This window comes from Melanerpes formicivorus, unplaced genomic scaffold, assembly GCF_026170545.1.
Source record: "Melanerpes formicivorus ecotype bairdi unplaced genomic scaffold, bMelFor1.0.p_v2 SCAF_69, whole genome shotgun sequence".
Taxonomy (NCBI): domain Eukaryota; kingdom Metazoa; phylum Chordata; class Aves; order Piciformes; family Picidae; genus Melanerpes; species Melanerpes formicivorus.
Genome location: NW_027142421.1, coordinates 185,914 through 211,322, shown reverse-complemented (window position 1 = coordinate 211,322; position 25,409 = coordinate 185,914). Strand labels below are relative to the sequence as shown.

The following is a 25,409-nucleotide window of genomic DNA, read 5'->3' as shown; positions in this document are numbered from 1 at the left end:
TCACGTGGAAGCACTCCTGTAGACAGACCTGAGTGAGTCAGACTGTGGGAACTAAGCTAAACAGCTGACTGTGCAAGATGTACTAAGGATAGGGTAGGGGTGGAATTGCTCAAAAGTCAGGACACAATAAAGTGTGTTGTGAAGATTCTCCATGGGAACAAAACCTTCCTCTCTCAAAAAGATGGAGGAAAGTTTTCTGGCCTTTGGAACACATGGCTTCCTCAGCAACAAGAAAACATGTCACAGCAATATAAGAAACTATTAATGGAATTTGAGACAACAACTATACTTTCACTTGATCTTTTCCAAAAAAATATTTCAGAGGGCAGGGAATAAGGTATATTTGTAAAGCTTCTGTAGATTAACCAGTCTTCAAAATCAAGCCAGTATAGAATCACAAAAATTTGTTTAAAATTTAACACATAGTAACATCCAAACAAACAAATGTTTCCATGGAGACAACTACCTAAATAAATGCTCACACTTGGATCCAAGGCATGAAACATCACCCAGGCTTGCCTGCAACATAGTAACATGCCAGTGTAAACAGAAATATATTTATTTTTCTATCTAATAATGTCATAGAATTAGCAGTTTTATCACAGTGCTTAAACCATATTCTTACAGTGCTGAGTGGTAACACTTCTAAAATAAGAGCAGAGGTATTTATATTAGGGCTATTACTATTACCATATTAACTACATACAACAAGTGGAGTATGTGTATGGCATAGCTAACGTATCAAAATTCTCACAGCAGTTGTTGACCTCAGTAAACAAAGAAATTGAACTTCCTAAGGCAAAGTGCCAGAATGCTGGTCAGAGATCAGTAACATCTACTCTTCTTTCTCATTCTGCTTTCCTTAATACAAAAACTCTGAAGTGCTTAGACTGTAGTGTTACTGTCTTGCTGGATTAAGAGTGCAGCTCGTATTATTTTTCATACTAAACACAGAATACTTCTGTGCCCTTCTCCTGTGTCACCAGTGAGTTTGTTTTCTCCAAGGCAGTAAGATTTGCTATACTGCTATTTGACCTCTGCAAGCACAAGACATACAGCCTACTGGAGTGAGTGCAGAGGAGGGCAAGGAAACTGGTGAAGAGCCTGGTGAATAAACCTTATGAAGAGCAACTGAAGGAGCTGGGGCTGTTTAGTTTGAAAAAGATGAGGCTGAGGGGAGACCTCATTGCTCCCTACAACTACTTGAAAGGATGTTGTGGAGAGGCTGGTGCTGGTCTCTTCTCACAGGTACTAAGTGATAGAACAAGAGGGAATGGCCTCAAATTGTGACTGGGTAGGTTTACACTGGACATTAGGAAGAAGTTTTTCAGAGAAAGAGTGGTCAGGCATTGGAATGTGCTGCCCAGGGAGGTGGTTGAGTCGCCAGCCCTGGATGTATTTAAAGGTCATTTGGATGTAGTGCTTGGGGATATGGTTTAGGGGTGAACCTTGTGGAGTAGGGTTATTGGTTGGACTTGGTGATTCTGAGGGCCATTTCCATCCTGAGTGATTCTATGAGAAAACTAACATAAATTAAGATAAAAGAAACAGTCAGTTCATGAGGAAAACTTCCAAGAAGGAAGGCAATAATTTCAGATACTAAAAAGATACCCATGGAATTCCCCTTGTCATGAAAGTCATTCATTTTCAAATGCATGTATGCAAGTAGGTATCTCTAAATTCAGTAGACTCCAGTTGAATCACCATTCTTGATTTGCAAAATATAAGAGAAGTCTATTTAAGGTTTAGATAATACATTAAAAATGAATGTTTGGGATGACCTATTATTACTAAAACCCTACATCATAGAAGTCTGATCTAAAGGAAAATGCAAATTATTATTACAAAAATGGTGAAATCCTATTTTTGTTCCTGTCATGAAAATTTCACATACAGTAATCTATGAAAACTTTCATTCTTCTAGAATATCACAGTATCACATTATCACCAAGGTTGGAAGAGACCTCAAAGATCATCGAGCCCAACCTGTCACCACCGACCTCATGACTAGACCATGGCACCAAGTGCCACGTCCAATCCCCTCTTGAACACCTCCAGGGACAATATGACTGTATCCTTGTCTTTCAGCACAGCAGTGAATTTAGGGACCAGTTAAAAATACATAAATTACTTCTTACAAAGTCTTTTCAGGTTTGTTTTTTTTTTAACAATGATGAGAGCAGATTTTTCAGATAAAGGGTTGCTTAATTTTTGGCATTTAAAGACAAAAGGCTATGCTGATACCAATTAGCAAAAGAGGTATTTTACATACCTTTAAGCAAGGAGCTAGCTTTGAAATTAAAGTACACCCAGCAACCACAATGCTATGCAGTCCAATGAACATATGAGAAAGGAGCACAACATCTCAAGTTTTGACTGGGAAGCAATAAAATACAGCAAGGGAAGCTTCCTACATAACTGCTTTTAGTCATGTACACTTTTGTTGGTTTTGGTGCACTTTTAATAGAACAGATTTCATCCCATAAAATACTTTAAAGCCTTGTAATCCATTTTTTTTTCTTTTTTTGCCTTTCCAGGTACATGGAGAGAAAGACAGAAATATTAGGAGATGTCTTTATTGTAACCTAAAAAAAAATAATTGCACTACTGTTCTACTTATAGAAGCAGCAGCCTATCCCAGCTATATTAATGCAATCCAAATAGTTGGCATAAACGTATGTGGTTCTCATCTGATCTCTAGGGATACAACTTATAAACATTCATACACATGAGGTTTGTTTTTTCATTCCAAGTAATTCCATTGCAAAATTCACTGCTGCTTAACTTCTTCTATTTTCTGAGCTGACAATACAGTTTTTACCATGGGGAAAAAAAACAAGGGGGGACAGAAAAAGACATCTATTAAATAATTTAACACAACACAACATTAAAATCTATGAAACTGGAAGGATTTGTGGGATCCATAAGAAATTACAAATTACTGCTAAACAAAAATATTTGGGGGGGAGGGGGAAAGAGCAGACCACCCTCAGCCTACACCTTTTCTTACCAAATAATGCAATTCTGATGGTTTTTCTTTCATGTCTATTAGATCATTCCTTTCTTCCTACAGTGAATACAAATACTGTGCTTATGTGAAAGCTTTCAGTGGACCTTTATGCAAGATAAATAGACAAATTACACTTCAGTCTGACCTGATATCCTCTCACTAGAAAGAAAACAGCATTCTACACTTCTTTCCTAATTTGTAACAAAGGTTAATCAGAATTTCCTTTATAGCAACATAATCTTAACTATAAATTAATTAATCTCTGAAAGACGCACACATAGTTGCAGCTTTGAAGAAGTATCGGGGGCTATTCAAACTTCCCACAAGTTTTGTTCACCTGGTTTGGCAGAGGTGGGGAGGGGGATGTTGAGCCTAGAAAAATGTTCAGTACTTCTCAGGATTGAACTAATAAATCTCTCCTTCAGCACAGAAAATTACCAATCAGAGAATAAAACACTGTATTTCAGTAGCTCTTAGGTAATCATATAGAATCAACAAGGTTGGAAAAGACCTCAAAGATCATCAAGTCCAGCCTGTCACCCAAGACCTCATGACTACTAGACCATGGCACCAAGTGCCACATCAAATCCCCTCTTGAACACCCTACTAATTTCCCTGTTACTTTATCTTCAACACATAGTTCCTAACTATTTTGCCAGTATCTGCAGCAGAACAACAAATGATGCTTGGGCAAGTTAGCAAGATGATGAACATGGAGTTTATATATAGATACGGTAATTCATAAATCCAAGGAACAATTCTACTAGTTCCATTGTCATAAATTATAAATATAGATGGATAAAAATCAAACCCTGCTAAACATGGTGGCTTCCCAGTAATAAACCCAACAAAATATTTTGGGAAGTTCTACCACAATAATAGATGGCAGTTGTAGTCAGGTATGAAATAAGCCCTCTTATCTCTGAGTGTGCTCCCTGGTCAGACTATAACTGGCAAGATCCTCCAGCCCCATCTCACTGAACCACTGTGGCACACCAAAAGAATCCCAGGGCAGAGTCCGTCTTTTGCGACACAGTCTAGCTGAAGAACCTAAAAACAACAGCTAAGTACAGAGCCTTCTGATAGCAGCATAACTCTTCTTGAGGCATGGAAGCAGTACTCTGCCCTTTGAGGAATCTGATCTTTTATAGCATTGAATGATCTTTATTCAACACGGTGGAAAATCCAGGCTGTTAAAACACCTTAGTGCTCTGCTAGTGAAAAGGTGCTTATAGAAAGGAAACAAGTAAGAGTTTACTTTGTGTGACTGTTTCAGTGCAGCACCAAATCTATCATTCTGTTTTACCTTAGGGTTAAATGTGAAGCAGAAGGAAAGCAAGTTGTTTGAATGTGCTTCAGAAACCTTGTATACTCAGCCTCATAGGCTGAAGCCTCCTAAGTTCATAGAGTGGTTTTGGTTGGAAAAAGCCTTTATGATCATTGAGTCCAACCACCCACTTAAACACCACCATGCCCACCAAACCATGTCCTGAAGTGCCATGTCTATTTGTTTTCTGAACAATTCCATGGATGCTGACTCCACCACTTCCCTGGCCATAATGTTCCAATGCTTGACCACTTTTTCAGTAAAACGTTTTTTACTAATATCTAATCTAAATCTCCCCTGGCACAACTTGAGGCTATTCCTCCTGTTCTGTCACTTGATACTAGATAGAACAGACCAGCACCCACCATACTACAACCTTCTCTCAAGGACGTGTGGAGAGCAGTGAGCATCTTCCTTGTATGCAGACTAAACAACCACAGCTCCACCAGCCATGTCTTCCAAGGCCTATTCTCCAGACCCTTCACCAGCTTTGTTGCCCTTTTCTGGACACACCCCAGTACCTCAATATCCTTCTTGGAGTGAGGGGCCAAAACTGAACCCAGGATTCAAAGTGCAGTCTCACCACTGCCAAGTACAGGGGCAGAACCACTTCCCCTACTCCAGCAGGCCACACTATTTCTCATACAAGCCAGGATGTTGTTGGCCTTCCTGGCTGCCTAGGCACACTGCTGGCTCATCTTCAGCCAGCTGTCAATCAGTACTCCCAGGTCCTCTTCAGCCAGACAGCTTCCCAGACACTCTGCCCCAAGCCTGGAGCATTCACAGGCTTGTTGTGACCTAAATGCAGAACCTGGCACTTGGCCTTGTTAAAGTTACAGTTTCCATTTAGGCAAGTTTAATTTTAAAGTAATTTTTAGAAAGAAGAATATGTAGAGTACATGTTATATGTACAGGAGAAAAATTAACAATTTAAAAAGTGAGATACAATTGCTTTCATATCTGATGCACTTATCATCTAAACCACAAAATACTAGACAGAGGAAAAGGTGGTGTATATCTTCCAAGAGAAATGACAGTACTTCACAGAGTTCACAAGAGAAAGGCCTCAGAAACTGCTGAACAGGCATCTCCCCACAGAGGCAGAAACAAGAACCCCTGCACTGAGTTGAGACAATCGCAAGAGGATGTGCTGACATTGACCTTGAGCCTCAGGTAACTATCACCTCATAACTCATTCATGCAGAACAGAACTGGATTCCTTCTACCCCCACAGGTGCCAAAACCAACACTTCTTTGTATCTGCATAGATCTATATGCCTACTGTGGAGATGTTTTATCAGTGACTTGCCCAGATACTGACATAATAAAGCAATATGAGATTTACTATTTCCTGTGATGATAGATACTGAGAAGTGTTTGAGTTGATGAAAGCCAAAGAGAATTTGAAAATAAATACCAGCCCTGTCTGTCACAGATCAAGAAAGAAACAAACTCTACAGACTAAACATCCATTCCAAATAAGCCAGTTCACTGATAGCATATCTAATTTTGGCAACACAGTTTCCAATAAATACAAGTTGGGACTCAAAGAGAAAGTGAACTGATGCAAGAAAAAGAGGACCGGAGTGTGCCTATATAGTCCTTTCAATTGTTTAGATAAGATCCCTGAGGAGAAAGGAAACAAAGAAAGAAATCAAATGTGTAATGTCATTGTAACTGAGCACATTTACATTGGAGCACCTTTCAAGTTCCAGTGCCTTTTCTTCTCTGCCTTTCTCTGCTTTGATGCTCTCTAAAGCATTAATGCTTGCAGCAAATTTTCCCAACTACTCTTGTAAACAACTCAGTTTGCATGTCCTCATCAGTGTTATGTCACAGCAGTTGAGAATACAAGCAAATAAATGTTCATACAAGCTACAAACACAACTAAGGTACCTCCCTTAAGTATGTCCTTTCACCTTATTGCTGTCTACAACTATCTGAACGGTGGTTGTAGCCAGGTGGCAGTTGGTCTCTTCTCCCAGGCAACCAGTGACAAAATGAGAGGACAGTCTCAAGCCGCACCAGGGGAAGTTTAGGCTGGATGTTAGGAAAAAATTCTTCACAGAAGGAGTGACTGGCCATTGGAATCACAGTTAACTAAGGTTGGAAGAGACCTCAAGGATTATCGAGTCCAACCTATCAACACAGACCTCTTGACTACACCATGGCACCAAGTGCCACGTCCAATCTCCTCTTGAACACCTCCAGGGATGGTGACTCCACCACCTCCCTGGGCAGCCCGTTCCAATGGCAAACAACTCGCTCGGTGAAGAACTTCCTCCTCACCTTGAGTCTAAACCTCCCCTGGCACAGCTTAAGACTGTGTCCCCTTGTTCTGGTGCTGGTTGCCTGGGACAAGAGACCAACCCTTTCCTGGCTACAACCACCTTTCAGGTAGTTGTAGAGGGCAATGAGGTCGCCCCTGAGCCTCCTCTTTTCCAGGCTAAACAATCCCAGCTCCCTCAGCCTCTCCTCATAGGGCTTGTGCTCAAGGCCTCTCCCCAGCCTTGTTGCCCTTCTCTGGACACGTTCAAGCGTTTCGATGTCCTTCTTAAACTGAGGGGCCCAGAAAGGCAAGTGGTGGAGTCATCATGACTGGAAACGTTTTATAAACAAGACTGGATGCAGCACTTAGTGCCATGGTTTAGTTGATGGGATGGTGTTTGGTCATGGGTTAGACTTGATGATCTTGGAGGTGTTTTTCATCCTAGTCAATTCTGTGATTCTGTGACATGATGAGGTCTGAGACAATTTAAACAGTTACTATAGCAAAGAAAGGCAGAAAAGACAAAGCCATCAGATCATATAAAGAGAAAAATTAAAATGATGCAATTCTTCACACAGAGCAAGAAAAAAAGGAAGGAAAAAAAAAGTTCATTTGGGGCTTCATACAGAATATGCCCAAACAGTTGAAGGTCTTGCCTTGGATTTGACAAGTTTGTGGATCAAGCTTGCCTAGCTTTTTAATCTAGGGAGAAAGATTCATTAAAGCTCTAGCCTACTCACAAGGATAAGATATGACCACTGAGATAATCCTAACCAATTAAACTGCATTGCAAATTCAGCATCAGTCTGGTATAGCCTTACACTGAGTGGGTGTTGTGCAGGTCCTCAGGACTGTTAGAACAATAGCTTTTAGTACATATCCTGTCTTATTCTCAGTCCTCTGAGGCTGTGTTTTGATAAGATGTAAGACTACATCCTTACTTCATTCTTACCATTTACTGTAAAAACCAAACCAAACCAAGGGTTCATGGAATAGCTTGCATTTGTCCTGATCACATCATACCTCTTGGTACAGCATAACACCTAACTGAATTCAGTTTAAGATAGCAGAAGAGAAGCTGAAAGCTGTATCCTTAGACAAAGCATCATAGTTTCATAAAGTAACAAGAAATATATTGATTGTGACAAAGACACAGTGTGCATCACAAAAACTGCAGTCAACAGAAGATAAATTTAGATGATACCTACAAAACATGTTGGGAAGACAAGGTAACAATGCCAGAAAAGAACTTACTTGATTTTACTGAAGACAATGTCAACATCTGTGATTGTCACGTTCTTTCCATCTATCACATGACAGTCCTTACATAGCTTTGACCAGTTCTTCCCATGCATTTCTTTTCCTGTGGCTCTTGTATCTCCATGGATGGCAAATTTTCTAAAGGCCTCTTCCAGAGCACTTAGTTCTCCTGCCATAGCTCCCTCATGGGAGCTGTTTGAATCACAGGATAATCGTTTTGCTGCTCGGTCCTTTGTTGGATCTGAAGGAGACTTTGGAGGAGTCCTATTCACGGGTTTGGTCGGCTTTGCTTTATTGTCAGCCATTGTGCTACAAAGAAGAGGAGGGTAAACTCATTACATTAATTTGCATTATTTTACTTTCTGTTAAGCTACAGCCTATAGCCCATGTCACAACTAATGGAGATTGAGCAGCACATAAACTTAGCAAGAGCTCAGTGTTCTCCATCATGAAAAAAACAGTCTCTACATAGAACTCTGCCCATTGAGAAAGAAATTCTAGCATATAAATAAAAGCCAAAAAAAAAAAAGGTCAATGAAAGAAGACTCCAAAATAGGTTACAAACCTAATTTCACCATCATTACATCAGCCAACTAAAAAACATTAATGTTTGTTTCTTTTTCTTTTTTCTTTTTTAAATGGCAATAATCACTGTAGTTGTTCGACTGATTGGAATGAAGGTGTGCCCTTTACCTTGTAGGCATTACTACCTGCTTTTTTATTTCTAAAGGAAAAACAAACAGCTCTTTGTTTTCTGGACTGTGCTTTTAAATTATTTTTTATTGAAAAATTAAATACCTTGAAAGTACAGTAAAATTACTGATATTATAACCCTTATACATAATCACAGTGTCACAGTATAACTAAGGTTGGAAGAGACCTCGAGGATCATTGAGTCCAACCTATCAACACAGACCTCTTGACTAGACCATGGCACCAAGTGCCACGGCCAATCTCCTCTTGAACACCTCCAGGGACGGTGACTCCACCACCTCCCTGGGCAGCCCGTTCCAATGACGAATGACTCGCTCGGTGAAGAACTTTCTCCTCACCTCGAGTCTAAACCTCCCCTGGCGCAGCTTGAGACTGTGTCCCCTTGTCCTGGTGCTGGTTGCCTGGGACAAGAGACCAACCCCTTCCTGGCTACAACCACCTTTCAGGTAGTTGTAGAGGGCAATGAGGTGACCCCTGAGCCTCCTCTTCTCCAGGCTAAACAATCCCAGCTCCCTCAGCCTCTCCTCATAGGGCTTGTGCTCAAGGCCTCTCACCAGCCTTGTTGCCCTTAATGTAACCCTTTATATAATGTAAGGGCTAAGAAGAAAGCAAGCCTCAGAAATGCTTACAAAAGTCTCTCAAATTTATGCCCAAAGAACTAAAGTGTGGGAAGAGGGCTGGTTTTGGATAGCTTTAAAAGACTATAGAGAAGATTTGCCTTGCTCCAGTTAGAGAAAGCTATGTTTTGTCTTTGACTCTGAGAGTAATGTAAACACCTTGTAACTGAAGGAGAGAAGCTTGGCAGAATTTGGTTGGATGTGTTAAAATATTGGTTTGTTATTTTGACCTATTGTATGCCTTAATTACACGTATGCCAGTAGAAAATGATCAACTGAGATGTGACACATGTGCCTTATGATAGACTACACAACTTTGCTGTAGAACGTAATAAACGTCTTCACTTGCTTACATCTTGCGCTGAAAGCATTGGTCGAGGCGAATCCAACGTCTATAAAACATCTATAGAACATCTATACTTTTACACTAAAGCTGTGGAATTAATTTTGAATGAACATCCATGAGGCAGGAATGCCAACAGGGGATGCCATCACTGCAAGGAACAACTTACAGATTATTCCATGTTCGCATAGAATCATTAAGGTGGGAAAAGGCCTCTAACACTGCCATGCCCACTAAATCATGTCCCAGAGTGCCATGTCTGTATGTTTTTTGAACACCTGGAAGGATGATGATGCCACCACCTCCTTGGGTAGCATATTCCAACGCTTAACCACTCTTTCAGTCAAGAAATTTTTCCTCATATCCAATCTAAATCTTCCCTGGTGGTTGAGGCCGTTTCCTCTTATCCCGTCACTAGTTACTTGGGAGAAGCAACAGACCTCCTTTCAGATAGTTGTAGAGAGCCTCCTGCTCTCCAGACTAAAAAAAATCCCAGCTCCTTCAGCCAATCTCCATAAGACATGTCCTCTAGACTCTTCACCAGCTTTGCTGACCTTCTCTGAACACCCTTCAGCAACTCAGTGTTGCTGTGACAGACGCAGAATACACACCAGCAAAAAGCAAAGTGTCTATGTTAATGTCTGTATAGGATATTCACAGAATCACAGAATCACCAAGGTTGGAAGAGACCTCAAAGATCATCAAGTCCAACCTGTCACCACAGACCCCATGACTAAACCATGGCACCAAGTGCCACGTCCAATCCCCTCTTGAACACCTCCAGGGGGTGACTCCACCACCTCCCTGGGGGCAGCCCATTCCAATGGCGAACGACTCGCTCGGTGAAGAACTTTCTCCTCACCTTGAGCTTAAACTTCCCCTAAGTCATAAAAGTAGGTGGAGATCTGCTACAGCAAAGTGTGTACAGCTGATATAGTTTTGTAATGTTATCTTGTGCCAAATAAACCTTCTAGGAAGAATATCCTCCCTCTTGCTCTTATAAATTCTGTCAAGAAGGTAAGCAGTGTCTGAAGAAGGTGCCACTCTGTCTCATCCAGAATTAGAAAAAATAACCACATGCCTACATTTAGAAGTATTTCCTAAACAAAATCTTTCCTAAGCCAATGTTAGCGCCTTCCTGGTCAACTTTGCCTAATTCCAAGTCATCCATAGCCGTAATTCAACAGCACTGCAGAAGTATGTTCTAAAAAAAAGCAAACAGAGCAATTCACTTCAAATCATGAGCTGAGTCTTGTGATTTTTAAAATGATTTTTTTGTCCATAATACTGCCTTATACTATGACAGCTGCATCTATTGAAAGTGTATTTTACTTACTTTTAGTTGCTAACAAATTAAAACTTCATAAATGCAGCATAGGAAAGATGCTTGCAGGAACATACTTGGCCTTGACAAAGTTCACTTCTAGGCTCTCAGATACCAAAAATTAACTTTGAAGCAGGGTGCTGTGAGTAATTCTGTGACAGAGAGGGACAGGATAGTACATAAAAAGCAGTTTTTAACAGTGAAATTTGGTGAGCAGTGCAGAATAATTTCCCAGAAATCCTCACTGTCTAAAGCAGACAATCAAGGATAGATTAAAACCAGGGCTGCACCGCGTTTGCCAAAAGTCATGAGGCAAGTCTTTTGTTGAACCATAATTACAGTTTACTTGTTAAAATCTTGGGTAAGAGTTTGAAAGTTATTAAAAAGAAGCTACTTGGTTTACAAAAACAATGACTTAGCCTCAACTTAAAATTGTATTTCTTAACACTAGAAACACCATACTTTGGAGAGATACATTTGTTAGTGTGTTACATTAGAAAGTAAAAAAAACAATGCACAATATAGAAGATGAAATCAGATTTTTAACAAGGTCAGCTCCCTTAACTTTTGTTAATGGTTAGAGACAAAGAAGATCATGCCATGTTGATGAAATGATCTCTCAAAGAGAAATACAGAATTACCAATTTGCCTAAATCTCAAGATCAAGTGCAGTTTTGATACCCTTCTTTTTCCTGGACCAAGTGATTGGAAAGCGCTTGCTAGCTTCTGTTAGGTAAGTTAGAAGTGACAAAAGGAAGTCACCATTCTAAAATACCAGTTCTAAAATTTGGTAAAACAAATTAAGGCATCATTCAAATGAGGGCATTGAGTCTATCATCAGTAAATTTGCTGATGACACCAAGCTGGGGAAAGGAGTTGATCTGCTGGAGGGTAGAGAGGCTTTGCAGAGAGACCTCGACAGGCTGGACAGATGGGCAGAATCCAATGGCATGAGATTGAACACATCCAAGTGCCAGGTTCTGCACATTGGCCACAACAACCCCATGCAGTGCTACAGGCTGGGGTCAGAGTGGCTGGAGAGCAGCCAGGCAGAGAGGGACCTGGGGATGCTGGTTGATGGTAGGATGAACATGAGCCTGCAGTGTGCCCAGGCAGCCAAGAGGGCCAATGGCATCCTGGCCTGCATTAAGAACAGTGTGGCCAGCAGGAGCAGGGAGGTCATTCTGCCCCTGTACACTGCACTGGTTAGGCCACACCTCGAGTACTGTGTCCAGTTCTGGGCCCCTCAGTTTAGGAAGGATGTTGACTTGCTGGAACAAGTCCAGAGAAGGGCAACGAAGTTGGTGAGGGGCTTGGAACACAGCCCTATGAGGAGAGGCTGAGGGAGCTGGGGCTGCTTAGCCTGGAGAGGAGGAGACTCAGGGGTGACCTTATTGCTCTCTACAACTACCTGAAGGGAGGTTGTAAACAGGCAGAGGTTGGTCTCTTCTCCCAGGCAGCCAGCACCAGAACAAGAGGACACAGTCTCAGGCTGCGCCAGGGGAAGTTCAGGCTGGAGGTCAGGAGGAAGTTTTACACAGAGAGAGTGATTGCCCATTGGAATGGACTGCCCGAGGAGGTGGTGGAGTTGCCGTCACTGGAGGTGTTCAGGAGGAGACTTGACAGGGTGCTTGGTTACATGGGTTAGTTGATTAGGTGGTGTTGGGTGATAGGTTGGACGTGATGATCTTGAAGGTCTCTTCCAACGTGGTTTATTCTATTCTATTCTAAATGCACAAGATGGGCAAATGCTGCCTATAACAATTAGAGATCACCACAGATATATGCCTTCCATCACTATCCGGAATGTCTAATATGCACGCAGTTTGATAATACTTTATTTCCAGAGCCAGCAGAGGGAAGGAAGCTGGGACTAGCCACCAATCCCATCCTTTTCAAATACTGCTGCCTTCAACCTTGCAGGTCACATCATCAAAAGCAGCCATATAATACTAAGGGAGAGGTATAAGCACATGCTAAAGTTCAGAAGGGTTTGTGAAAGAACAAGTGTCCCAAAATAGTGGAGCTCCAAAAAGCCACAGAATATTTAGACATATTTGTCTTATGAACACACATTTTTGTGAATATTTAGGCATTACTGTGTCATAAACTCCTATAATCTGTGTCATGTAATACCCCCTTAACATCATGAAAAAAACCCATTCTTGTCCCTCCTCTCAGACTGCAATAGGTTAACATTATTAAATTATTAACTTACATTAAAATATAATCTTTTTTGTTTATATAAAATGCTATTACATATAATTATAGCATACATCTTATTATATGAATGTTTATAATAACATATTCTATAATTTCTATAATTCTAAACAATTATGACTACTTATTTTTATAATAAGCATAATACATGCACATATAAAAGATTATATTGTTATATAATACAGCACACTACACAGAGATTAAAGCAGGGATCAAACTGACTCATGCTAAAACAGACAGAAAGTGAAGCTGGGTGTTCTTGGCATATGTCTAAGCTGTCAGAAAGAGCTTTCTCATATCATCAAGCATCCTTTCTGCCAAAGACTACAATACATTCTCACCTGCAAACAGACAACTGCAATTACTCCCCTGAAGTAATGCATTAAATTGGACTCTTAAAACAAAAGCACAACCAGGTATTGTTTCTGCAAATTTCAGATGCTGATTCTCTATAGCTGCATGAATACTGGGTACATATAAATAAGCCCAAATCTTCAGTACCAACCAACCATCAGATCTACCAATAGAATTCTGCTCATTTACATTCTCACTTATTCACATCCTCTCCAATCCCTACTGTGGGGTACAGCACTGATGTAGATTTGGGGGAGTTGCTCTTCCAAGTAAGCCATCTCTCAGCACCAACAAGGAAGACTTGAAGTCTTATTAAAACCCAGAGTATAGTTGCCAACAATTTCAGCAGTTCATTAAACTCTACAAAATATGCATAATATAATATCTTACCTGGTCAGATTTCACTGGGGCACCTTCCTGCCCAGTCCTGGAGATGTGATGCATGACTAGTCTGCTCTGGAAGTGCAGACAGCTTAGTGTTTGCATCTGAAGTTAGTATTACTGCCATGTCACAGATAGAGAAACCAAAGCAGAAGGATGAAGAAGTGTGTTTATTCTGCTGTCAGAGTTCAGAACATGAGAACGCTGGGACTTGCACTTTGAATTGCTTTAATTATAAGGCCATATAAAACAGGTATGTGATTACATGGAGTAATCTGAAGAACCAGTGTTCTCTGGCCCTATGGAGGAAATATTGCCTCACTAACTGCAAGTGTATTAACTACAGGAAGGCTGGGGAAGGACTTCTCAGGATCTCAGGTAGTGATAGGACTAGGGGGAATGGAATGAAGCTGGAGGTGGGGAGATTCAGGCTAGATGTGAGGAGGAGGTTCTTCACCATGAGAGTGGTGAAACCCTGGAATGTGTTGTCCAGGGAGGTGGTCGAGGCCCCATCCCTGGAGGTGTTTAAGAGCAGGCTGGCTGAGGCTCTGTCCAGCCTGATGTAGTGTGGGGTGTCCCTGCCCATGGCAGGGGGGTTGGAACTAGAGGATCCTTGTGGTCCCTTCCAACCCTGAATGATACTATGAAACTGAGTTTACAGTTTCCACAAAAAACCTGTTTTTTCTAAAAGAAAAAAAATAATTAATAGGAAAATCAGAAGTGTGACTGCCTAGCTTTTTTTGGGCTATAACATGTAGTATCTCATCTGCTTCATCTAGCTTTCCTCTAGCATGCTGAGAATATTCTGTCCAAATATAACCTGAATTGCTTTCATTTGCAGCAAGTATTGCAAAGCCAGTTTTTAATGGAAGTCTTCTTGCATCATTAACTGCCTTGGAAACTAATAAGAAAATTACATTAAGAGTGTATTTGTCTAAGAGAGCACTAGAATACTAAAACACTACAGTACATTTTACAGCCTCAGATACAAAACAATTGATAGAAAGGGCATTTTATTTTAAAAGTGTGCCCTTCAGAATATTCATCAAGCAAGAATTAGCTAAAATGACATCAACCCCCCTGTTTAAACTTTGTTTAAACATTCAGCTTAAACTTGTCAATAGCAGAAACCATTCAAGCATGAAGCAGACTTGTGTTCAAGAGACAGATTGATGAATTTGGAGAAAAGATTCACTAGCACAATGGCACAGTTGCAGTGCAATAAATCTGCTCTTGTCTGTAATGCTCACCTTTTGCACATGCCATCCTTTTCTCATGCACAACACTTAGCTTCACTGCAACTTGAAAGGAAACACTGAAAGGCCCTGAAACTATGTATACACTGAAGATCAGGTCATCCTATAGCTAAAACCCAAACTCTGCAGTGCAAACCCCTCATCTTGAGCCCAAAGACAGTAATTTGGATAGAACAACCCTAAAATAGAGTATCTGCTTGTGTTCTGTCCAAGCCATAACCACTCCCCAAGTTCTGAACCCTTTCTGACATAACATCCCAAGAAGCAAAAATCTACAAATTCTGTCCTTGACTTCCTTCTGTTCTGCAATTGCTTTTGCTGTTGCTTTTACACGAGGTACTGAAGGTTCTCTTCTGTTTATAGTCACACCATAGAATTTTGGCCACATCTTAGAGTGGAGATGGTACCCTAACTGTGTCCTAAATATCCACCAAAATATAATCTAAAACAAAGCTTCCCTAGAAAGTGTTTCTGCAACCTCCTTGACAGCAGTAAATTCTGTTCAGTGAGACAGTGAGGTAGCTAATCCACAGTACAAACCCCAGACTGCTCTAACTGCAAAATGTCACCAACGGGTTATAAAAATACAGATCTTTCACACATTCTATTCCATTTTTGCTAGTTCTCAAGCCAAGAATGAGTATGAAAGCTTTCCAACACTCTTACTCTTCCTAACAAGTATTCAGACAAAAAAAACCCAAAACCCTAGCTTATGAGTGAATTTCATCCAGCTGATCTTCCTTGCACACCCTCACCTCCCAAAGAGGGAGTGGAATATAACAGACTAGTCTACAAAAGCATCTGCACATGTATTTGGAAGGCAAAGAAAAAACACATTCAGCAAGATAGCATCTCTTATGCATGTGATCACACTAGATATCTGAATGAATGCTCAAGAACACAGTTGTTTGGAATCTACCAATTTTATTGTGAGCTAGGAGTAGAGGAAACAGACAGAGGCAGTGGACCCCTTGAAATGTCATTAACTTGGCTGGCAAGTTGAGATGCCTGGTATTACATCCAGATTTGAAGAACCGTATGTTGTTAACATTAACAATTTTACTTCTATCTAAACCTTACAATAAGCTTCCTACTTCTGTTCAATTCTCAACCTCTCCACACCTACAATATCAGCTCTTCAGCCTAGACAAAATATCAGCCTTCCTAAAGATACTTCTTAATTAGTCTTAAGCCTGAAAGGTCACTGGCTTTTAGAAAATAGGCATATTACAAAGAATTCTGCCATCAAGGACACAACCTAGTAGTTTTAGGAAGGGTGTTGACTTGCTGGAACGTGTCCAGAGAAGGGCAACAAAGTTGGTGGGGGGTTTGGAACATAAGCCCTATGAGGAGAGGCTGGGGGAGCTGGGGTTGCTTAGCCTGGAGAAGAGGAGGCTCAGGGGAGTCCTTATTGCTGTCTACAACTACCTGAAGGGAGGTTGTAGACAGGTGGAGGTTGGTCTCTTCTCCCAGGCAAGCAGCACCAGAACAAGAGGACACAGTCTCAAGCTGCACCAGGGGAGGTTTAGGCTGGAGGTTAGGAAGAAGTTCTACACAGAGAGAGTGATTGCCCATTGGAATGGGCTGCCCAGGGAGGTGGTGGAGTCACCATTATTGGAGGTGCTCAGGAGGAGAGTTGATAGGGTGCTTGGTTGCATGGGTTAGTTGATTAGGTGGTGTTGGATGATAGGTTGGATGCGATGATCTCAAGGGTCTCTTCCAACCTGGTTTATTCTATTCTATGTCGTTACTTGTTTCTATCTTCCACTCCTCTGCTGAACCTTCCTTTTAAAGCTTCCCTTAAGCTTCCTTCATCGCCAGAATCCAGAGTTAAGGCATTTCTCCTCTGAATTCTGCTCTGAGCACATTTCTCCACATGATGCTTATGTGAATGACAGCCATTCATTTTCAACAGCACAGAAGCCAAACGAGCAGAGAACAGTGCAGACCAAGCAAAGCTAACAAAACTCCATCTACATTTAAACCCATCTTCACTTAAAGAAAATTAAATCCTTTCACAGGCTTTAAGTGGAACTGCAAGGACGAACGCCAAGTTCCCTTAACAACATCCATCTACCCAGCACTATGGTCAAGGGCAAGGCTGCTAGATCATACAACTACATTAAGAGCTTGAGCAGGACACACAGGGCAATAAATAGGTGGTTACTCAACCTGGACAATTTAATGTTTCTCCTTTGCAAAACAGTATTTCAGACTGTGAAAAAGTCACCTATGCCATTACAGGAAAAACCTTGGCAAAGCACATTATCAAGCACAGAGATATAAAACAACGGTTGGCAAATGGCTGTTACTGTTCTATTTCCAAAAACCATTGCTATCCATCTACATTGTTACTGCTGCAATATCACTTACATATAAAACTAAGTTTAATTCTTTATCCTTTCATTCTGAAGATCCACTTCTTATAATAGTGCCTCTTTATACATGCAAAGGATGTAACACCTATAAACAGGCACACACATCTTTCTCAGCAATAGTTCTGTTAGAATGTTTTTCTTTTAAAAGGCACATATTCACCTCAACACTTAAATCCACACAAAAATTATTTACCTAACTAACTCTTAACTAATTCTACAACCTACTGCAATACCATCATGTCATTTACACAAGGTTTCAAGTGTCATGGCAAAAGCATAAATATGGGCATCCACCACATACCTGTGTACTGGTGGCCTTATCATGCTTTTGTTTCCATTAGGTGATTATCCCACACTTACTAAGCATTCATCCTGAGCTCTGCTGGGCTGCTAGCATTGGTAGATGAAGAAAGAACCTGGACACAAATATTCTGCAATTCCACATAAAGGCAAGGCTGCAAGCCAGTGTCTAGAACAGCCTTCACAGAAGACAGTGAATGTAACAACAAAAGAGGAGTCTCTACTCCTTAGGTAAGTTATTTTTCATGGTATAAAAAAAAATTACTTGAGAATCACAGATCAGAAAAAAAGACTGGAAGACAACAGCTGCTCTCCACACTAGTTAGTCATGCAATTAGTTTACAGCTCCAAATAACATGCTGGGTCTATCATCACTATAGGGTTCCTTGAATACCAGTTCTCTGACTTGTTGCATTACAATAATATATAGTTTGCTCAGCTTCATCTCTTTATACACTCTACACTTTCCCCTCCCACCACCCCACCCAGAGCACACTACTAATCTGAACTTCCATAGAACTCTTTCAAAATACTCCTGCAAAAGCCATGAACAATGAAGATCCACTCCAGGAAAGAAGATGAAAGATTGCACAGCAGGGAGATGAATTCAAACATGAGTAAGATGGCTTTATGCTATCATCTATAGGTAAAAACATCAAGAGAATTAAGCTGATGGTATTGTCAAGGATATAATTAGATCAAAGAAAACTGAGCTAACCTACAGGCTTTGAAAGCACTGTAAGATTTAATAGTACAAAGCATCTAAGAACTGGAGATGTTGTAAGAGCTACAAGTCATAAGACTAGATGTTTTACCATGAGAGCCTTAAAGAATTCCACCAATGTAGTTTTTCAGGTGATTGAAGTCATTTGGGTGAAGTATACAAATACCTTTGTAGAGCAACTGCATCACATACTAAATGTCTCTTTACTGTCAAAGGTAATTAAAAAACACAACAACTGAAAATCCAGGCTACAATAATGCAAATTAACAATAAGACTTCCTTAGAGAAAGACAATCAACCATTCGAAACACTAAAAGTAACTTCCAGTAACAGCTCACATCCTGACATCTGCACATTAGACTTCATTTAGTACAGAAGACACACATGGAATGGAATGGAATGGAATGGAATGGAATGGAATGGAATGGAATGGAATGGAATGGAATGGAATGGAATGGAATGGAATGGAATGGAATGGAATGGAATGGAATGGAATAAACCAGGTTGGAAGAGACCTTCAAGATCATCACGTCCAACCTATCACCCAACATCACCTAATCAACTAACCCATGTAACCAAGCACCCTGTCAAGTCTCCTCCTGAACACCTCCAGTGACGGCGACTCCACCACCTCCTCGGGCAGTCCATTCCAATGGGCAATCACTCTCTCTTTAATTATTCATTGATCACCCCACTACTGTTTCATTACCTCAAGTCAAGGAATGGACTTCAAATTACCCTAGTTTTGGAACTAACTGGTCAGTTTTGGGTCTCTGAAACTGGCTTGAGGAAGTATAGAACTTTCTCATTGAAATGAAGTAGTTGTTTTGTTTTGTTCTGTTTTAAATTAAATTACTTGGAGCAAAAATAAATTATATGGAGTGAAAGAAACAACAATCTGTACACAGACCCCTTTAGAGAAATAAGCTGAGGAGGCTCAGTCAAAGCTGCATTTGCTTTACAGTTTGCAATCCAAGATTTTACAGAAAGTAAGATAATGTAAACAGAAACCATCCAGAGGTTAAAGAAACATGGAAAAATTAAAAGGAAACAAGCCTGGAACAGTCTCTCTCATCTGCCAGTCTCTGAAAGTGGTATTATATTGAAGAATAGTGCTGTTGGTGAACCTGAGCTGTAGCTTGTAGAGGTTTCAGGCTTTTGCTGAAATTTAGGACAATTTAGTCAAGCATCTCTGAAAGGCAGCCTTCTATCAAATGTATGTCACTAGTCTCAGATAACTAAAAACACCTAATAGATAAATCATATTAGATTGTCTAAAGATCCCTTGCGTTCTTCAAGTCTGCCTGTTCAGATTTGCATGAATTAAAAAATAAACCTGTGAGTACAGATTTTTTTCAACTATCCACAGCTCACTACAAAACACAGAGAAGTTCCTCCACATCTATACGCTTCTGTAAGATGAAATGTTTGGGTACTGGTCCTTCTTACTGTGAAATTGGATGAGGGAGGCAGACAAAGATTTGGTTTTAACTAAAGAATAAAGAGTAATCACTGACAAAACAATGCTTTTGTAGGCAAGACATCTTAGCATTTAGATTTCCATTGCAAGATTTCCTTAGCGCTGATCCAATGGAGCACCATTCCTTGACTATGCATTTAAGAACTTGTTTGAACAACCATTCAGGAAGTCAAGCAAAAATTAGAGCCTTGACGATGTGTTAATTTTTTTCTAAGTTCACCTGTATGCATTTTGCCAAATGCTCCAGTATTTGAACATTGTCACACAAGCATATTCTTGAGATCAGCCAAACTGGGCAAGAATTAATTTAATATCAGCACAAGCAAACAGTGGAGACACCATCACTAGTAGTGTTTTAAAAGAGACTGGATGAGGCACTTAGTGCCATGGTTTAGTTGACTGGATGGTGTTGGGTGATAGGTTGGATTTGATGATCTCAAAGGTCTTTTCCCACCTGGTTAATTCTGTAGTCTGTAAACCTTGCTGCTCATGAATTGTCAACTGAATTGTTATGCTACACGTAACAAACAATAGAGAAAAACTTCCCATGTGGGTTGATGGACACACTACTGTAAGGTAAGAAAAGTTACCAGCACAAAAATCAGCCTGTTCTGCTCTCTCAACTTGAGACAAAGTCAGAAAAAAAGCATCCCAAAAGTTGAAGAAGACCATGCTACTATTTATCCTATACCACATGCACAGTGTACTTAAAGACCATATTTAGGTTGGAACATTTTACCAATAACATCTTCTCAATGTTCAGTTACTTTCACTACTTTGTAGTATTCTGATAACCAAAGTACAATGGCAATGGGAAATTCTTCTAGTACTTCTACATATGGGCAATTTGGGGTGAGCAGAGTGATGTATTCGCCAAGAAATTTCTTTCTGCTGAAGGTATGTTTGTTACTACATAGTACTACATTGTGGGTTTGGGCACATAAGAGAACAAAAGAGCTAAAACAGCATATAGAAAACACTGGGGAAATAGCAAAGCAATGTGGTTTTTCCTGTGTAATGCTGTGATTTGGAAACAAAAGCTGCTCCAAATTTTGGGGTTTTAAACTACGTTGAAATGTAATGAATGGTAAAAAAATAAGTAGTTTTACAATAAAATGTTTCATATTGGTTTGATGTATATTATTTCAGCATTTAGTCAAGGTAAGAATATTTAAATCCCTCCCCCAAACCAAGCCAACCCTCATGTTCCTTTGATACCAGAACATCTCTGAAAGAACCATGTGAGTCTTACATTAAGTTCTATAATTCCCTTTGCTGTACCATAAGAGAAAATACAAAGCTGAATAAAACATACACATCTACCTCTGTATCCTTCTTAACAGCAGCTGCATTCCCTTTTTTGTACCACTTACAGTGTCTTGTTTTGTATTTTGTATCACAACCTTTTGGGGGCCAGGCCCAAATTCATGTTTCATTGTTGTATTGCACAAACACGTTAGTTAAGGTCCCTGACCACAGCTCCCAGACACCATGGGAATACAAACAGTAATCAAAATATTTCTTTTCAGCTAACTGGCAGAGGCACCTAAAAGCACTTATACCCATAGTAGTCATGCCAGTATGGCAGACAAACACTATGGATGAGAATTATGTACCTGTTTTGGAGGGAGAAAAAAACCTCTTTGCTGCTTGCTGAAAAGAATTCATTTGTGCACAGTCTGCAAGCAGTATGCATGTACAAGCAGAGGACACAACATCGAGCCACCACACCACAGGAAAAACAGTTCTTGTTGTAAATTATTCTTCAATACAGGCTTTTGATTTCAGCCAAATTCTCACACTGGAGGGTTACATTATCAGAGTACAGAAAGCATGAAAAACATCTGATATTACTTTAAAACACTCTGAGATATGTTAAGTACAAGTAATTGCCTCTACCTATAACCAGAAAACACAAATCTCAGTATAAATTGGCATAACTACATGCCTGCCTCCCTCCTTAGAAGAAAAAAAAAAGGGGGTGGGGGTTAAGAAATAAAGCTTTATTTTTTCCCCCTCTCCTTTCTAATTAAGTTCATGGTATAAGAAGTAAAAATAACTTCTTCAATACAGTTGCCTACAAAAAATAAGTTGAATGAATATATTTATTATAAAAATTAAAGCACGTTATTTTTCACCCCAGAGTCATCCAGAGTTTAAATTGGGCACAGAAACAACTACTTGGTGGATGTACATGGGTCAAGTGCAAGCACTGCAGGAGATTCCTATGTGAACTTCATCTGCAATTTGATCCTGGCATGGCATGCTGTCTAAGCATCACGCTGTACCATGATTTAATACTGGACATTCACTTCAGCAGTTACAAATTATGAACTATTTAAAAGACGTATGACTATGACCCACAGTCGGAACAGAAGCATTCAAAACAGCCTTTTATTTTGGTTTTGGGAAGGGCAAGGCTGAGTTGGGGTAGGGGTTGTAAAAAGAAGAGGCTCATCCCTAAAGGTTTTTAAAAGCAGTCATTGACATTTTAAAAATAAATAACTTTTATACATTTGATAAACAGTCATGCTATTTTAAGCATCAGACTATGAAAGTGTACAGTTATTTCTCTGGTTTGCTCTCAGGTTTTCACAGCACTAGAGAGAAAACAAAAATCCAAACAAACAAAACAGCCACCAGAAAACACAAACCTTCATGTCTCATCATGCCAAACTTCTAAAGCACGCTGTTTAACGATACTAGTTGAGAAAACAGGGTGAATGCCCAGTAAAAGTCAGTGAAAACAACAGTCTCAGATCATGTGTTTCATTTCAGGCTGGGGGCTGGGTTTGCCCCTCCTTTTCTTTTTTTAAACAAATATATAAGCAGTTATGCAATACTCTCTAAAATCTGGAATTATTTGTTTCCCTAAACCTGCTTATTTAGACCCTGCAAAACATGGTGGGGGGATCGCTTGCCAGCAGCATCTGCAGGAAGATTCAAAGCTATCAAGATTGAAGACGCACGCTTTTCCCAAATCTGCGTTCAGCACCTTGTAGCGTACGCCAAACTTCCCCATGGAAGAATTTCACCCAGGTACAACAGCTTTTACCCAGGACTGAAGAAATCCTTATTGCTGACTTGGGAGGGGTGGTTTATTTGGGTTTCTTTTTCAAACCAACTACCCGGGATCACAGATTAATCGACAGGACGTTGCTTCGTTCTAGGCAAAATCTTTTGAAGAATCCTCGTCCTTTCCATCCTAGAGCACTCGACTTTACACACGGCAGTCCTTAGGCTCCCACACCTGATTTTCGTGGACGGCGCCATATAGAAGCGGTACTCAAAGACAAAACCCCTTCAGCTAACGCTTGGGCATTTGGAAAAAAAGGACAAATCGCCTTTACCCATCAATCTCCATAAAAGGGATCCGTTTGCTCTGCACAAGAGCAAGAAGAAGCCACTGCAGCGGCTTAGACTTTGCCGTCGTCTCTAGATAACAGGCAACAGGAGAATATTCACGCAGCTCCTCTGGGAGACGCCGGCAGGTAGAGCCGGGCTTTCCAGCCTCTCATAGCCAACCTCCAAGCTGGCTCATTCATCCACCTGCTGCTGCAGCGCTGGCGGGGGCCGGGGAAGAGCCGTCCTCGCCCCGCACAGGCTACAGCCGCGGGTGCCCACCCCGATGGCGGCGAGAGATGCCGCTGCCAGGGCCCAGCCCAATAAGGCAGGCAAAGGAGAACAGCTCCGCACAAAGCTCCTCTCTCCGCCGATCCCGGGAGGATGCAGAAAAATGGGGGAAGCCAGTTAATTCTGCAGAGGAAAGCTGCTGCTGCTACCGCCGCCGCCTTTGCCCGCAGCCCCCCGCGAACGTTACATAACGGTGAGGGCGGGCCGCCGGTCGCTCCGCAGGAGCGGAGGCCTCCAGCCCCAGGCAGCTCTGCCAACGCTCCCGCCCCCTCCCCTCGCGTCTTCATTAACTAAATAGAAATCAATTAGCCAGCGCACTAAAAAGGCAGGAGGCAGCAAGAAATATACAAACCACCCATACTTCCCACCCCCAAAAAAGGACTCGTCGCGCCCGCCCCCTCCTCTCGCGTCTTCGTTAACTAAAACAGAAATCAATTAGCCAGCGCACTAAAAAGGTAGAAGGCATCGAGAAACACATACGCCACCACTGGGGAAAAAAAAAGGAAAAAGAAGGATTCGGCTCGCCCACCTCGCAAAAGGTGCACCACTCACCACCGACTCTCGAGGAGAGGCAAGTCACGCCAGCCCAACCTGACACTCGCCCAGGCAGGCTCCAGAGCTATCGGCAGACCGTGTCAAGCCGGCGCGGCGGCTCCGGCAGGCACCGCCCTCGCTGCCCGCCCCTCCGCCGCTCGCCTCCATAGGCCGGGCGGGCTGACCGGCGGGAGGCCGCTGCCGCCCTCTGCGGAGACTGAGGTAATGAATTAGCACAGAAAGAACTGATGCTGCCGCTGCCTTTGCTGCCTTAAATGGCTGGTTGCGTTTGGCGGTTCCTCGGCCTGCTCCTCCCTGCTCTCTTCTCGGCAGGCGGAGGGCAGGTGGAGCGGCTGGAGGCAGGTGGAGCGGCTGGGGACAGGTAGAGGGGCGCGCAGCCTGCCAGTGAGAGCCCCGGCCCGGATGGCACAGGAACCAAGGCCTGGTTCCAACAGCTTCCTCCATCTCCAGCATCCCGTTCCCCATTCCCCACGGGGAGACTAAAGGATGCTCCAGTCCTTCCTTTGTCCCATGATTTCTCCCTCACCATGCGGCCACAGGAAACCCTCGTGAAGCTTGAGCACGCTTGAGGCTCAAGAAGGGTCCCTACCATGCAGCTGTACAACAGGATATGACATGGACTTCTTTAAATCAGAGCCTAGTTCTGAAGGCAAAATATTAATGCAATATAGATTAACAAGAAACAAGGTGTGGTAAATCGCCCAGTAGAAACTATTCTCCTGATGTTTAATATGGAGCTGGTCCAATATTATTTTCAATTATGTCACAATTTGTGCTTCATTAAGGAAAAAAGAAACAAAACAACAAAAAACACCAAACCAAGAACGAATGAACAAATAGAGAGAGAGGAAGAAGCAAACTTCATATAATGGTATAATAGATTGAGCTGGAAAGGACTTTTAAGTGTCATGTAGTTCAGCCCCGCTGCAGTGAGCCAGGACATCTTCAACTAGAGCAGGATGCTCAGAGTTGTGTCCACCCTGATCTGAAATGTTTCCAGGAAAAGGACATCCACCTCTTTACAGCCTGTTCCACTGTATAACTATCCTCATTATGAAAAAACTTATACCTAGTCTGAATCTACCCCCTCTTCATTTAAAACTATCACCCCTTGTCCTAATGATACTAAAAAAGTCTGTCCCCATTTTTCTTGTGGCTCCCTTGAAGTATTGAATGGCTGCAATAAAGTTTGCATGGAGCTTTCTCTTCTCAAGAATGAACAACTCCAACTCTCAACCTTTCCTCACAGAAGAGATGTTCCATT

The 25,409-nt window shown here is 41.4% G+C and overlaps 1 protein-coding gene across 5 annotated transcripts in view; it reads right to left on the bottom strand.

The window, feature by feature from the left end:
* The window catches only part of TPPP (tubulin polymerization promoting protein), a 63,962-nt gene extending 39,727 nt beyond the window's left edge, over window positions 1–24,235 (bottom strand). For 2 of the 5 annotated variants that reach the window (XR_010990419.1, XM_068162965.1), the window contains exons 1-2: window positions 23,308–23,669; window positions 7,861–8,175 (exon numbers count right to left, since the gene is read on the bottom strand). Coding sequence is in view for 4 of the 5 variants with exons in the window: in XM_068162965.1 (XP_068019066.1) it covers window positions 7,861–8,175; window positions 23,308–23,321 (329 nt within the window). In the remaining variant the exon portion in view is untranslated. Of the gene's footprint in view, window positions 1–7,860; window positions 8,176–23,307; window positions 23,670–24,119 lie in introns of those variants that run through there. The other 3 variants (XM_068162964.1, XM_068162963.1, XM_068162962.1) reach the window with 3 other exon arrangements.
* Between the last annotated feature and the right edge of the window lie 1,174 nt (window positions 24,236–25,409).